The sequence below is a fragment of the Balaenoptera ricei genome, chromosome X, assembly GCF_028023285.1.
Source record: "Balaenoptera ricei isolate mBalRic1 chromosome X, mBalRic1.hap2, whole genome shotgun sequence".
In the NCBI taxonomy this organism is placed as follows: domain Eukaryota; kingdom Metazoa; phylum Chordata; class Mammalia; order Artiodactyla; family Balaenopteridae; genus Balaenoptera; species Balaenoptera ricei.
The window spans coordinates 95856503-95870827 of NC_082660.1; the positions used below are offsets into that span (position 1 = coordinate 95856503).

Below are 14325 nucleotides of genomic sequence, written 5' to 3' on the forward strand. Positions count from 1 at the left end.
GCTGCCTCTTCTTGACAAAAAGCAGGATATTCAGGCCACTCTGGGATCAACTGGCCCTGAGCCAGGAAATGCTATAGCATCATATTACTGGGATATATGTGACAGTTTTAAATTACCCACTTGGCCTGATGGATATAATGTACTTATGTGTTTCTCACAAGCTCAACTTCCTGTTAATTGAGAATGACAAACATACTAATGCTTTCCAAACATATCTGATCTTGGTCTATTGGTTTTGGGGGAGTTTACATTTATATGGGAAACCCACTCTTAAAAGTTTTTCTAGTTGGGAACTTTGTATCCTCTGATTATATATTTTAGTAAGAAAAATAAGTGATCGGCCAGTTAGCGTCTCTAAATCACCCTGAATCCTTTGGGGTAAGGAGTTTGTGACTTGCACACACATCTCATTAAGTCAGGAGTTTATGGAAAGAGCAATAATGTGGAAGTCCAGAAACATGAGTTCAAATGCCAAGTCTACCACTAAATAGCCAAGAGTACTTGGAAAAGTAGTCTTACCTCTCTAGGCTTCAGGTTTCTCATAGGTAGAATGGCACCAGAATATTTGACCTGCCTATAACAAGGTTAAAAGTATGGTTAAATGTAACTACAGAGCTGCCTAGAGCCCAGCCATTCTCCTCTTCCTGCCTGAGGACATGAGATTTCTTACCCAGAAAGAAAAGGAAGCTCTTTGATATCAAACTACCAAACAAGTTAAATGACTCAATCTAGCCTGTGCTTCTTTTTAACCTGTTCTTTGTGTTCTTATCCTCACACCATCATCTCATTCTTATTTATTGCACTCTTTATGAGTTCATATTTCTCTCAGCAGAACCTTGGTGCCTTGCTAGGAACTGAAAGTGCCCCTGTACATACAGAATTGCTAGTTTCTGAGATTTATTCCTATATGATTGCAGATATTGTTACAATTTCAAAGAAGGGCAACATCACAAGGGAGGCAGAAAGTTTAAGGGTCCTACATGGCAAGAATGAAAGCCAGAAGTATCAATCTTTAGCTTTGTAGAAAACAGGTTAAGGGGATTTGAAGGAAACTTATTAACCAAGCTTCCTTGGGAGGCTGGGATGAAACTGGATCCTGAACTTCCATATAATTCTCATGCTACAAGTGATTGTTTTATTCATTCATGCCTTTATTACACAATAAGTACAAATAGAGCCTGTCATTGGGGTTTCCAACTGGAGAAATACGGCTCCATCACCTCCCCCAAAGACATACAGGTGTCTAGATTTGTTTTATAGTAATTGAATGTTTATGGATAAATCCACCGGAAAATCCTAGGGAAATGCTAAAAAATGTTCTACAGATGTATTTTCCCCTACCTCCAGGTCTTCAAGTCAAGGTAACTGAGGGAAATGCTGAGGAGAACTAAAGATAGTTAGAGGTCCACCCATTAATTGCTTTTAATGCCAGTTGGCCCTGTTCTAATTCATCGCCCCAAATAAGCCAAAGGTATCCTTTTTCACTGGATTTAAGAACAGGAGTTTAACTGTATCTTTAATTTAAAAGTCTTCACTTAATAACCAAGAGATCACTGAAGAAATCAAAGAGGAAATCAAAAAATACCTAGAAACAAATCACAATGAAAACACGAGGACCCAAAACCTATGGGATGCAGCAAAAGCAGTTCTAAGAGGGAAGTTTATAGCAATACAATCCTACCTTAAGAAACAAGAAACATCTCAAATAAACAACCTAACCTTACACCTAAAGCAATTAGAGAAAGAAGAACAAAAAATCCCCAAAGTTAGCAGAAGGAAAGAAATCATAAAGATCAGATCAGAAATAAATGAAAAAGAAATGAAGGAAACAATAGCAAAGATCAATAAAACTAAAAGCTGGTTCTTTGAGAAGGTAAACAAAATTGATAAACCATTAGCCAGACTCATCAGGAAAAAAAAGGGAGGACTCAAATCAATAGAATTAGAAATGAAAAAGGAGAAGTAACAACTGACCCTGCAGAAATACAAAAGATCATGAGAGATTACTACAAGCAACTATATTCCAATAAAATGGACAACCTGGAAGAAATGGACAAATTCTTAGAAATGCACAACCTTCTGAGACTGAATCAGAGAGAAATAGAAAATATGAAGAGACCAATCACAAGCACTGAAATGGAAACTGTGATTAAAAATCTTCCAACAAACAAAAGCCCAGGACCAGATGGCTTCACAGGCGAATTCTATCAAACATTTGGAGAAGAGCTAACACATATCCTTCTCAAACTCTTCCAAAATATAGGAGTGGGAGGAACACTCCCAAACTCATTCTACGAGGCCACCATCACCCTGATACCAAAACCAGACAAAGATGTCACAAAGAAAGAAAACTATAGACCAATATCACTGATGAACATAGATGCAAAAATCGCCAACAAAATACTAGCAAACAGAATCCAACAGCACATTAAAAGGATCATACACCATGATCAAGTGGGGTTTATCCCAGGAATGCAAGGATTCTTCAATATATGCAAATCAATCAATGTGATACACCATATTAACAAATTGAAGGAGAAAAACCATATTATCATCTCAATAGATGCAGAGAAAGCTTTCGACAAAATTCAACACCCATTTATGATAAAAACTCTCCAGAAAGTAGGCATAGAGGGAACCTACCTCAACATAATAAAGGCCATATATGACAAAGCCACAGCCAACATCGTTCTCAAAGGTGAAAAACTGAAACCATTTCCACTAAGATCAGGAACAAGACAAGGTTGCCCACTCTCACCACTATTATTCAACATAGTTTTGGAAGTTTTAGCCACAGCAATCAGAGAAGAAAAAGAAATAAAAGGAATTCAAATCAGAAAAGAAGAAGTAAAGCTGTCACTGTTTGCAGATGACATGATACTATACATAGAGAATCCTAAAGATGCTACCAGAAAGCTACGAGAGCTAATCAAGGAATTTGGTAAGCTAGCAGGATACAAAATTAATGCACAGAAATCTCTTGCATTCCTATACACTAATGATGAAAAGTCTGAAAGTGAAATTAAGAAAACACTCTCATTTACCATTGCAACAAAAAGAATAAAATATCTAGGAATAAACCTACCTAAGGAGACAAAAGACCTGTATGCAGAAAATAATAAGACACTGATGAAAGAAATTAAAGATGATACAAACAGATGGAGAGATATACCATCTTCTTGGATTGGAAGAATCAACATTGTGAAAATGACTATACTACCTAAAGCAATCTACAGATTCAGTGCAATCCTTTTCAAACTACCAATGGCATTTTTCATAGAACTAGAACAAAAATTTTCACAATTTGTATGGAAACAAAAAAGAGCCCAAATAGCCAAAGCAATCTTGAGAAAGAAAAACGGAGCTGGAGGAATCAGGCTCCCTGAATTCAGACTATACTACAAAGCTACAGTAATCAAGACAGTATGGTACTGGCACAAAAAGAGAAATATAGATCAATGGAACAGGATAGAAAGCCCAGAGATAAACCCACGCATATATGGTCACCTTATCTTTGATAAAGGAGGCAAGCATATACAGTGCAGAAAAGACAGCCTCTTGAAAAAGTGGTGCTGCAAAAACTGGACAGCTACATGTAAAAGAATGAAATTAGAACACTACCTAACATTATACACAAAAATAAACTCACAATGGAATAAAGACCTAAATGTAAGGCCAGACACTATCAAACTCTTACAGGAAAACATAGGCAGAACGCTCTATGACATAAATCACAGCAAGATCCTTTTTGACCCACCTCCTAGTGAAATGGAAATAAAAACAAAAATAAACAAATGGGACCTAATGAAACTTAAAAGCTTTTGCACAACAAAGGAAACCATAAACAAGACGAAAAGACAACACTCAGAATGGGAGAAAATATTTGCAAATGAAGCAACTGACAAAGGATTAATCTCCAAAATATACAGACAGCTCATGCAGCTCAATATCAAAAAAACAAACCCAATCCAAAAATGGGCCGAAGACCTAAATAGACATTTCTCCAAAGAAGATATACAGATTGCCAACCAACACATGAAAGGATGCTCAGCATCACTAATCATTAGAGAAATGCAAATCAAAACTACAATGAAGTATCACCTCACACCGGTCAGAATGGCCATCATCAAAATATCTACAAACAATAAATGCTGGAGAGGGTGTGGAGAAAAGGGAACCCTCTTGCACTGTTGGTGGGAATGTAAATTGATACAGCCACTATGGAGAACAGTATGGATGTTCCTTAAAAAACTAAAAATAGAACTACCATATGACCCAGCAATCCCACTACTGGGCATATACCCTGAGAAAACCATAATTCAAAAAGAGTCATGTTCCACAATGTTCATTGCAGCTCTATTTACAATAGCCAGGACATGGAAGCAACCTAAGTGTCCATCAACAGATGATTGGATAAAGAAGATGTGGCACATATATACAATGCAATATTACTCAGCCATAAAAAGAAACGAAATTGAGTTATTTGCAGTGAGGTGGATGGACCTAGAGTCTGTCATACAGAGTGAAGCAAATCAGAAAGAGAGAAGCAAATACCGTACGCTAACACATATATATAGAATCTAAAAAACAAACAAAAAAATGGTCATGAAGAACCTAGGGGCAAGACGGGAATAAAGATGCATACCTACTAGAGAATGAACTTGAAGGTACGGGGAGGGGGAAGGGTAAGCTGGCAAAAAGTGAGAGAGTGGCATGGACATATATACACTACCAAATGTAAAATAGATAGCTAGTGGGAAGCAGCCGTATAGCACAGAGAGATCAGCTAGGTGCTCTGTGACTACCTAGAGGGGTGGGATAGGGAGGGTGGGAGGGAGGGAGACGCAAGAGGGAAGAGATATGGGGATATATGTATATGTATAACTGATTCACTTTGTTATGAAGCAGAAACTAATACACCATTGTAAAGCAATTATACTCCAATAAAGATGTTAAAAATAAAAATAAAAAATAAAAGTCTTCTTTTTTTTACATACTACAAATATATTTCACTTTGTACAATAAGAGTATTCCTGAAAAGGTTATATAAATTGAACTTTTATAGATGCTGTAGGAGAGCTTTGTTTATTTACAATGAAATGAAATTTATAGCTAGTAGGAATTCAGACCACTTATCTCTCTAGATAGATAGATAGATAGATAGATAGATAGATAGATAGATAGATAGTATTTTTTACATATTTACCACTGTAGTGATTAGGAAAATAATGAATTTAATCATTTAAAAAGATAGGGCAGATCAAACCAATACCTTTAAATTCAGTTAATCACAAATTAATCAAGGCAGTGTGGTACAAGCATAAGGATAGATACATAGATCAGTGAAATAGAACTATTTCCATATATCTGTGGTCAACTAATTTTTGACATGGGTGAAAAGACAATTCATAGGGAAAGACTAGTCTTTTCAACAAATGATGCTGAGACAACTGGATATCCACGTGTAAAAGAATGAAGTTAGTCCCCTACTTTATATGAAAATTAACTCAAAATGGATAAAAATCCTAAATGTAAGAGCTAAAACTATAAAATGTTTTGAAGAAAAATTGGAGTTCATCTTCATGACCTTGGATTTGGCAATGGATCCTTACATATGACACCAAAAGTACAATCAACAAAACAAGAAATTGATAAATTGGACTTCATCAAAATTAAAAATTTTGTTCCTCAGAAGACACTATCAAGAAAGTAAAACGAGCACCTGCAGAATGGGAGAAAATATTTGCAAATCATACACCTATAAAGTACTTATATATAGAATATATAAATAAATCTTACTTTTCAATAATAAAAAGACTATTAACCCAATTTAAAAATAGGGGCAAAGATACTCTATTAGACATGCCTCTGCCCATAAAAAGATCCTTAACACCATCAGTCTTTAGGGAATTGCAAATCAAAACCACAATGAGACACCACTTTACACCCACTCTGATGGTTATAATAAAACAGAAAATAATAAGTGTTGGTGAGGGTATAGAGAAATGAGAACCAGCATTGATCTGGGAATGTAAAATGGTGTAGCCACTGTGGAAAAGTTTGGCATTTCAACAAAATGTTAAATATAGCATTACCATTTGACCTAACAATTTCACTCCTAGGTATATACCAAAGAGAAATGAAAACATATCCACACAAAAAATTGATATGAATGCTCATAGCAGCATTATTCATAAGAGCCAAAGGGTAGAAATAACTCCTTCAGTTGATGAATGGTAGATGAAAAGGAATGAAATACTGATATGTATTACAAATGGATGAATCCTGGGGAAAAAAAGCTAGTCATAAAAGTTCACATACTGTATGATTTTCATTTATATAAGTTGTTAAGTATAGATAAATCTACAGAGATAAAAAATATATTTGTGTTTGCCTAAAGCTGGGATGTGTGTGCAGAATTTGGGGGTGATAGCTAAAGGGTATGGGGTTTCCTCTTGGGGTGATAAAAATGTTCTAAAATTGATTGTGGTGATGGTTGAATAATTTTGTAAATATACTAAAAACCATTGAATTTTACACTTTAATTGGGTGATTCCAGTTAGTGAAAACTTTATACAGTGGCCATTGCTGCTGGTCCAGGGATCACACTTTAAGAACCATTTAATTAAAAGATATTTAATTAACCTTTATTTTCTCCCAAATTCCCAGTTAACCCCAGATCTCCATTCTGACAATTATAGTTGAGATCTTATTATAAATTGCTGTGGGATATAATGAGTTGCCATAGGATTCTCCTTCTTTGATCTACTATAGTTTAGGGTCCCGTAGTCATTGAGTGGCATAGCTTCGGCATTTTATTGTCTATTCTTATTCTACAGGATGAAGAAGAAGATCTCAGGACTGAACTCAACCTTTTGAAGAAGTACTCTTTCCACAAGAACATTGTGTCCTTCTATGGTGCATTTTTCAAACTGAGTCCCCCTGGCCAGAGACATCAACTTTGGGTGTGTATTCAGTTACCTTGATCTTATTGCATAAGACTAAATCTCACTTGAGGGCATAAACTTTCATAAGCTGAGATGTCATTTTTGTGCACCTACAGGAAAACTTAAGCATTCAACTGATCAAAGTAGTATGGAAAAAAAAGTGCTCTGATTCCTGGATATGGGAGTGATAAAATATGGAAAAATAAATTAAGTGCCTGTCAAGGGGCTCAGGGGTAGGATGGGAGAAGACTCAAATGAATACTGGAAATATCTAACATTTTTTTTTAAATAGAGTTTTGTTGCTTTTAACTTTATGTAGTTACTACATTTACTTGTAAATTAAAGGTATAGCTAAGGAGACTACCTGATGGACTTGGGAATAATGACTGGATAAATATCGATTCTAATTCACATTTGGGAAGAGCATATGAATGCAATTTAAGTGTTTGCTAAGTATATGCACTTATGTTTAAACATAATTCCTAGAAACTGTTTTCTAAATGGTTAGTTGACATCCTTTTCTTAGGCTTCCTGCCTATAGTATCATGAATTACAAATCAGTGAAGATATAAATTTTAGAGGCTAAGTGAGACCCATGCTACAGTTAACAGAATTGTTGCTGCCTCCCCCTATAGGAGACGTAATCAAATCACAAGAAAATGAGCTTTGATCAAGGATATCTTTATTTAAAAAGGAATATTTAGAACATAATCTGGGGTCGGTGTACACTTGCTTGCATTTCAATTTCTAGTCCAAGTCAAGAGTAGTATTTTTTTAAAAAATAATGGCTGAGACTTTTCAGGATCTTCAAGAGTCAAAGAAAAATTCTGTTACATTTTATGTGTGAACTTTAGGCAGCAGGATAGTGGACATAGAAAGGTTTTCAACAAGGGATTGAATTGAAACAGTGGTTCTCAAACTTTAGCCTGCATCAGAATTTCATGGGGATCCTGATAAAACACATATTGCTGGGCCCCACCCACAGAGTTACTGATTCAATTGGTCTGGGGTGTGGGTCCACAAATTTGGACTTTTTAACAAGTTTACAGGTGATGTTGATGCTATTCATCTGGGTACCACACTTCGAGAACCCTCAAATTTAGAGATCTTCGATTTAACCCTATTTTCTCCCAAATGTCCAGTTAACTAAATCCTCTATTCTCTGACAATTCCAGTTCAGATTTTATTAAATATCACTGCACATTTTTCATGGCTGCTGTTTTTCTTTTTCTTTTGGGGAGGCATACAACATTTGTCTTTTAATATATTTTTACTTACAAGTTTTTTTCCTCCTGACAGTATGGCGGTCTACTTATTAGATATGTTTCTTAGTGCTCAATTTGTTCAGTCATTCAACATCTATTCATTCAAAAACCATCTACTTGCCAGGCTTTGCTAGATGCTGGGAATACCATGATAAGCTGGATTGACATGACCCTGGCCCACTGGCACTTAAAGTTTATTTGCAAAGACAAATATCAATCAAATAATCACACAAATAAATGTATAATTTGTCAGAAGGGAAATAACATGCTTCTGAGTGGGCAAATAACAAAGGAATCTAAGTTAGGGAATGGGAAGCTCTTCCTTGAGAAACTTGTTCTTGCACTGAGATCTGAAGGATGAATAGGCACTGCATGCAAAAGTTATTTGTTGAGGTAAGAGTTTTCATGGGACCATTCACACTTTCTTTCCCATGTTAATCAGAACACAGAGGAAGTAAATGACTAAATAATTACCATTTATAAAATGTATGTGCCAGGCACTGTGCTTACAAAGCCAGGAAAATGAGAATGCCTTGCATTCCTTTCATAGTAGAGCTCTTCTGACTCTGGTAATGCTAGCAAGATTTTCCAATGTTCATCTTAGTGAATGGCTTTAATTCATGTTTGTCGTGATTCAAAATGAGCCCCTTTTCTTCCATTACCACAGTGTATATGTTGTGCCTGTTTGATATAGTTGACATGCAAATTAACCTTTTGGGTTTACCTGTATTACTGGTTTTGTTAGGCTGTTTTTCTTTTCTTCTTTTTTGGGAGAGTGTACTCAGGTAAAAGACACATGATACATCAGTTGTGGACAAATATAAAATAAGGGAGTAATTTTCTGAAAAGAAAATCTTAGTATTCCAAAAGGAAATAAGGTAGACTTTTTGAATATTCATGATTTGGGGTTTATCCTTTTGCTTCCCTTCATCTATGGCAATAATTAACTTACCTACACTTTTTTTTTTTAAAGGCATGTCTTGTTCTACTGGCAAGGTAGTATTGACATGGGCACTAATGCATAAACCTGTGCTTAAAGTTTGTGAAGTTGATTATAATAGTTACATTCTCCTTCACATTGGTCAGTCCTCTAATTAGCTAATATAGGGAAGCAAATTTACTAGTTGGACACCTGACTCATTAGTGGCAAAAATAAATTTCCTGAGAAATTACATTTATTAATAAAGTAAAATCTGAATGAGACACTGTCAAAGTATTAACCTTAAAATAGATTTTCCTTAGCAATAAAGTTATTTGGAAAAAAATGCCCTAAGGTAATGGAACTGACAGTTTCCCCCTTGGAGTTGTATTTTGCCAGTTTCTTGGGGAAAATATTCTAGAATTTGAAAATAAAAATAAAACAACAATAAAAAACAAATCTAGTCTTAATGTTGAAGTGTAAATTGTTTTGAGATCTTCCACATCTTGCTTCTCCACCTGCAAACTATTCCCTCAACTGTTTTTTTTTTGTTCTATTCCAATCATCACTCAGGCTTGCCCCTGTACAAGCTTCTTTCTAAAGGCAAGTCTCATTCGGTTTTCAATAAACTGCACGTTCTTCTTTCTCAGCATATACAAACACTACCTATCCTTCAAGGCTTAGCTCAAATCCCAGGTCCTGGTTAAAAATCCCTGGTGTGGTACCTGCCTTCTCTCCCTCCACAGATCTTTGGATGTTTTCCCAGTTCTTTTTCATTCTACCAGACAACTGAGCCAGTCTTTGCAGTGTCTTAGTGTCTAAACGTTGCATATAAATACAAGCCATATGAACTAAAACTCTCCAGATATTTTCAGAGAATTACTTTCTAAACCTTGATACTCTGCTGGCTTCCCTGCAGATGGTGATGGAGTTATGTGCAGCAGGCTCAGTCACTGATGTAGTGAGAATGACCAGAAATCAGAGTTTGAAAGAAGATTGGATTGCTTATATCTGCCGAGAAATCCTCCAGGTGAGCATTCATATAGTCATTCTCCCCTGGTCTTGAAAAAACCTGGTGGTAATGTATACAATGTACCTTATACCTGCTCATATAGTATGATTTTAGAATTCTAAACATAACTTCTGGATCAGGATACTGAAAAAGGCTTTAGAGAAAGCAGATTTTCAGATGATGTCCTTAAACTTTAAGGTACACCAGCAGATGGCTAACCAGGTCCTTCCAAATCATGGCCTTTAATGGCTCTGTCAAAGTCAGACTGTAGTGTTCAGTGGATCAGGGATATGACAACTTGGAGTATTTATTATGTTGTTATGATTTTTAGAGTTCTTTTTTTTAAAAAAGCATAGCACTGTCATTAGAGATTAAGATAAGTTGAGAAGTCAGTGTTTTACTCAATGGCTCCAAACCATCTACAAACTGTTTTGCAGACAGATATTCTCTCTGAATAATGGCTTACTTTTTAAACATTCCTTATTTTGAACACCAAATTGGATGAAAGTGCCAATCTTCTTGATCTACCAAACTCAAATTTTTCTTTGTGTCTTAAGTGCTTAGGGTCACCCAAGAAGGATATTAACAGAACTGAACAGCACCACTGATAAAATATTAGAATGTCTTTCTTGTCATCTTAATTGGATTCACTTGTGGTAATAGTGTAAATATTAAGAGTGCAAACTCTGGACTGAGTTTAAATTCTGGTTCATCATGTGTTAGTTGTGTGTCCTTGAGCCAATTACTTAATTTCTCCAAATCTCATTTTCCTCATCTGTAATTTGGGGTGGTATTAGCACCTTCCTTAAAGGGTTGCTATAAGGATTTAGTAATTTACTCCATGTAAAGCACTGAGCAAAGTGCTTGGCAAAGAATAAGGACCCAATAAATATTAGCTGTTTTTACTGTTACTTCTGTTATTAATCCCCAGTTCATATCTAGAGCAATCTCACTGAAGCCAGGGCATGGGTTAGCCAGGTCACGGGTTAGTTTTAGTGGTGAATGGTCTGGAGACAACATGGTAAGCCAATACAAATGGCAAATGCTTTAAAATGAATTTCCATATTCCCCCAAATTCTCAGCTTACAAGGTTGACTAGAAAATATTTTGGACTAAACAAATGGTTGGATGAAGAATAGAGTAAAACAATGCGAGCTATGATATTTAAGATATCCAGGTCTTTACTCATATGGTTCGTTGGAAAAATGGAGGCTAGAAAGGACGGTAAATGGCCCAATGTATACAAATATTAATTTTTGGTGTTTTTTTTCTTTCATGGGTGTCCTGATTTATTTTCCTTTCCTTATAGCCAAAAGTAGTATTTCTGGGAACTGGTTGTAGTAATTCCAGCCTAAAGAAAGAATTTTGTCTGAAAAATGCAAATCTGGGCCATTTTTCTTACCAAAAGTTTTTCCAAAAATACTAAGAAGAGTACCAGAAAAAGAGAAAAATATATACTGATGTTGCTTTTTAATATAAATGTGTATATATATATATATATATGTATATATATGCAGGGCTTAGCTCATCTTCATGCACACCGTGTAATTCACCGGGACATCAAAGGTCAGAATGTGCTACTGACTCATAATGCTGAAGTAAAACTAGGTAAGTTTATTCTTGTAATACTTTAAGTGAGGCCCAAAATATCTTAATAGAGAAAAATCCTTTAAGATTACTGTGTTTTCTATCATGTCACTAACAATCCCCTCTACTTATTTAGGCCGTGTCTTCCCTGCCTGCAAAACAAGTCAAAATTTGAAAATTTGTTTGGGAAGGGAGGTTGGGACAAGAGAAAGATGCACTTAACTGCTTCTCTGAAATCATGTAGATAAAAACAACTTTTCAAGTATAATGGGAGTTTTACATTTTGATCATTGCTTAACCCTCTAATAGATTCAGCTATTACATTTATTTTAACAATTGAATTGAGTATTTACCATGTGCAAATTTCTGCGCCATGGACAAGGATTAAACAAAAAGACAATTCTTCCACATCACAGAGCCATATTTTCCAAAGAAAATCAAAGAACTTTTAAATGACTTAAGCACAAATTGCTTCATTGGAATTTCCCCTCAAATATTTAAAGAACTGATATCAGTTAGAAATAATGCTCCAGTAATATCCAAATCAAATTGAGAATTAGAAATCAAAATACCAAAAAGTTCCTGGCTTTCTATTCCAGGGTTCAGAATGGCATAATTTATTTGAAAAACTACACATAATGTCTCACAGGCACACAGGGGACAATATATTGCACCTTTTAATGTTTAAAATAAATATTGTTGATTTGTTTTTAAATAATGCCATATGAATAATGTCAGTACTTTGTAATGGCAGATGACCTCATTGATACATACAATAGAACATAAAATCACTGGTATCAAATCCTGCATTACTTTTTAATTATATCAATTCTTGCCTACCATGTCTCTAGCATGACCTTAAGATCATTCCCATTTTTCTGCTAAATAAATATAACCAAAGTAGAGATTTTGTTCATTCACTGAGAATGCTTTTCACTGAATATTTCTGGAAGAAGCATGAGGCAATAATTGTTCTTGAAATAAGTGAAAAGTAATTTCAAGAAAATGTACTGTGTCTTTTGTGTCTACAAGCTACAAAGCTAGAAACAGAATTTTAAGACACTGTGTTAAAATTCATGAGAGTCATTTGGATCTCACATTCCAGTGTGCAGGGTAGATAGTATGTCACACAGCTACACTCTGTTCACATGTGGCAGCACTACCATATATCTGGGTCAAGTTGCTGGCCAGCCCTACCATTTGCAACACAGAAGAGAAATTGTAAATATGTGAAAAGCCACTGAAAAACCTGTCACAAAGTCCATGCACTAAAGATCATGTACTTGACTCTGTAGGAGAGACCTTTTAGCACTAGATTAAAATTGAATCAGGCTTATTATATACATAATCCTTATACATTTGGTTTTAGAGTTCTTAGATCTCAGCATATTTTTAAACAACATATGATAAGGAAAAGGTTGCAGAAACCAAACTCAATGACAGCCAAAGGGAGTAACAGAAAGGAAAGAGACTGGACAGTGATTCTGTTGCAATTGCAATTGATCAATAATCCTCATATTCTGGTACCTAGGTCTTTAAAGAAAAGGTGAATGATGCCACTGCTGGGGTCTCATCTCTACTTTTAACTTCAGCTTTTCTTTTTTCCCTTTTCTTCCATTCATCACTGTTTCTTCCAGTCTTTTCTCCTTTCATTTTCTTCTCTGAATGTCATATATCAGTTTATGGCCTTCATGGGTATTTCTTGGCCCTTAATGTTGGCCCTCAGGGGTAGTGAGAATGCTGAGCTCTGATGTAACCTATTCTCAAAAAAATATCTAGCTAATGAGATTGTGCAACACCCAATGATGATTTTCATATATTATGGACATTTTGTTGTTATTGTTCTTCTTAGTCCTTCCTTTAACACTGCCTTAAACTCTTAACTTTTTAATTTTTCTTTTCCTTTCCTAAGTTCTTTAAACTACTTTTCAGTCAAGGTTGTTAGCCATCCTCTAGATTCCTGGAAACCATTCTAAATTAGAAAATCTACTTCATTTTTCATCCCTGTCTTATTTTTCTGGACTAAATAACCCCAGTCTACTTTAGCCTTTTTTCTGTCTGTTTCTGAGGATACCATACTAAATATTTTCATATAATATATCCCACAGATGAATAGAAGACTGACCTTTTATAGTCTAAGCTAAGATATGGATACTGCAGTAAACATTTGCATCTGATTCAGAAGATCTGTAGAAGAACTTAAACTAAATTTTAGCATAAATTCCTTTTTCTTTATCAGTGTGGTAGGGCTTTCTAATATCATAAATGAGACTTCCTAATAAAGTACTAATAAGATTTAGATTTCTTAGATGTTGCTTATAGTGCTGGTCTTCCTCCAGCTTGGTGGCAGGTCCAAACACTACATATGTTATCACTTCAGAGGTTCAGGGTGTACTGATGGAACTTTATTTTTAATATTCATGGTAAACATTCAGCCAAACCTACTGTAGATTTATAATAGCACTGCTGATTCTCTTTCCAACATAAATACCAGCAAAAGCCTATTTCCCAGTGTTCCTGGAGTAGACTTCATGGTAAAGTTTGCTGGGCTGGAATGAAAATCTGTTATCCATTGTGGCTTTTGTATTGGCTTTC

The 14325-nt window shown here is 35.3% G+C and overlaps 1 protein-coding gene across 6 annotated transcripts in view; it reads left to right on the top strand.

The window, feature by feature from the left end:
• NRK (Nik related kinase) overlaps positions 1-14325 on the top strand; it is a 141731-nt gene that overhangs the window by 64000 nt on the left and 63406 nt on the right. For 5 of the 6 annotated variants that reach the window (XM_059909951.1, XM_059909946.1, XM_059909947.1 and 2 more), the window contains exons 5-7: positions 6840-6965; positions 10051-10161; positions 11661-11751. In XM_059909951.1, coding sequence (XP_059765934.1) covers positions 6840-6965; positions 10051-10161; positions 11661-11751 — 328 coding nt within the window. Of the gene's footprint in view, positions 1-6839; positions 6966-10050; positions 10162-11660; positions 11752-14325 lie in introns of those variants that run through there. The other variant, XM_059909952.1, reaches the window with a different exon arrangement.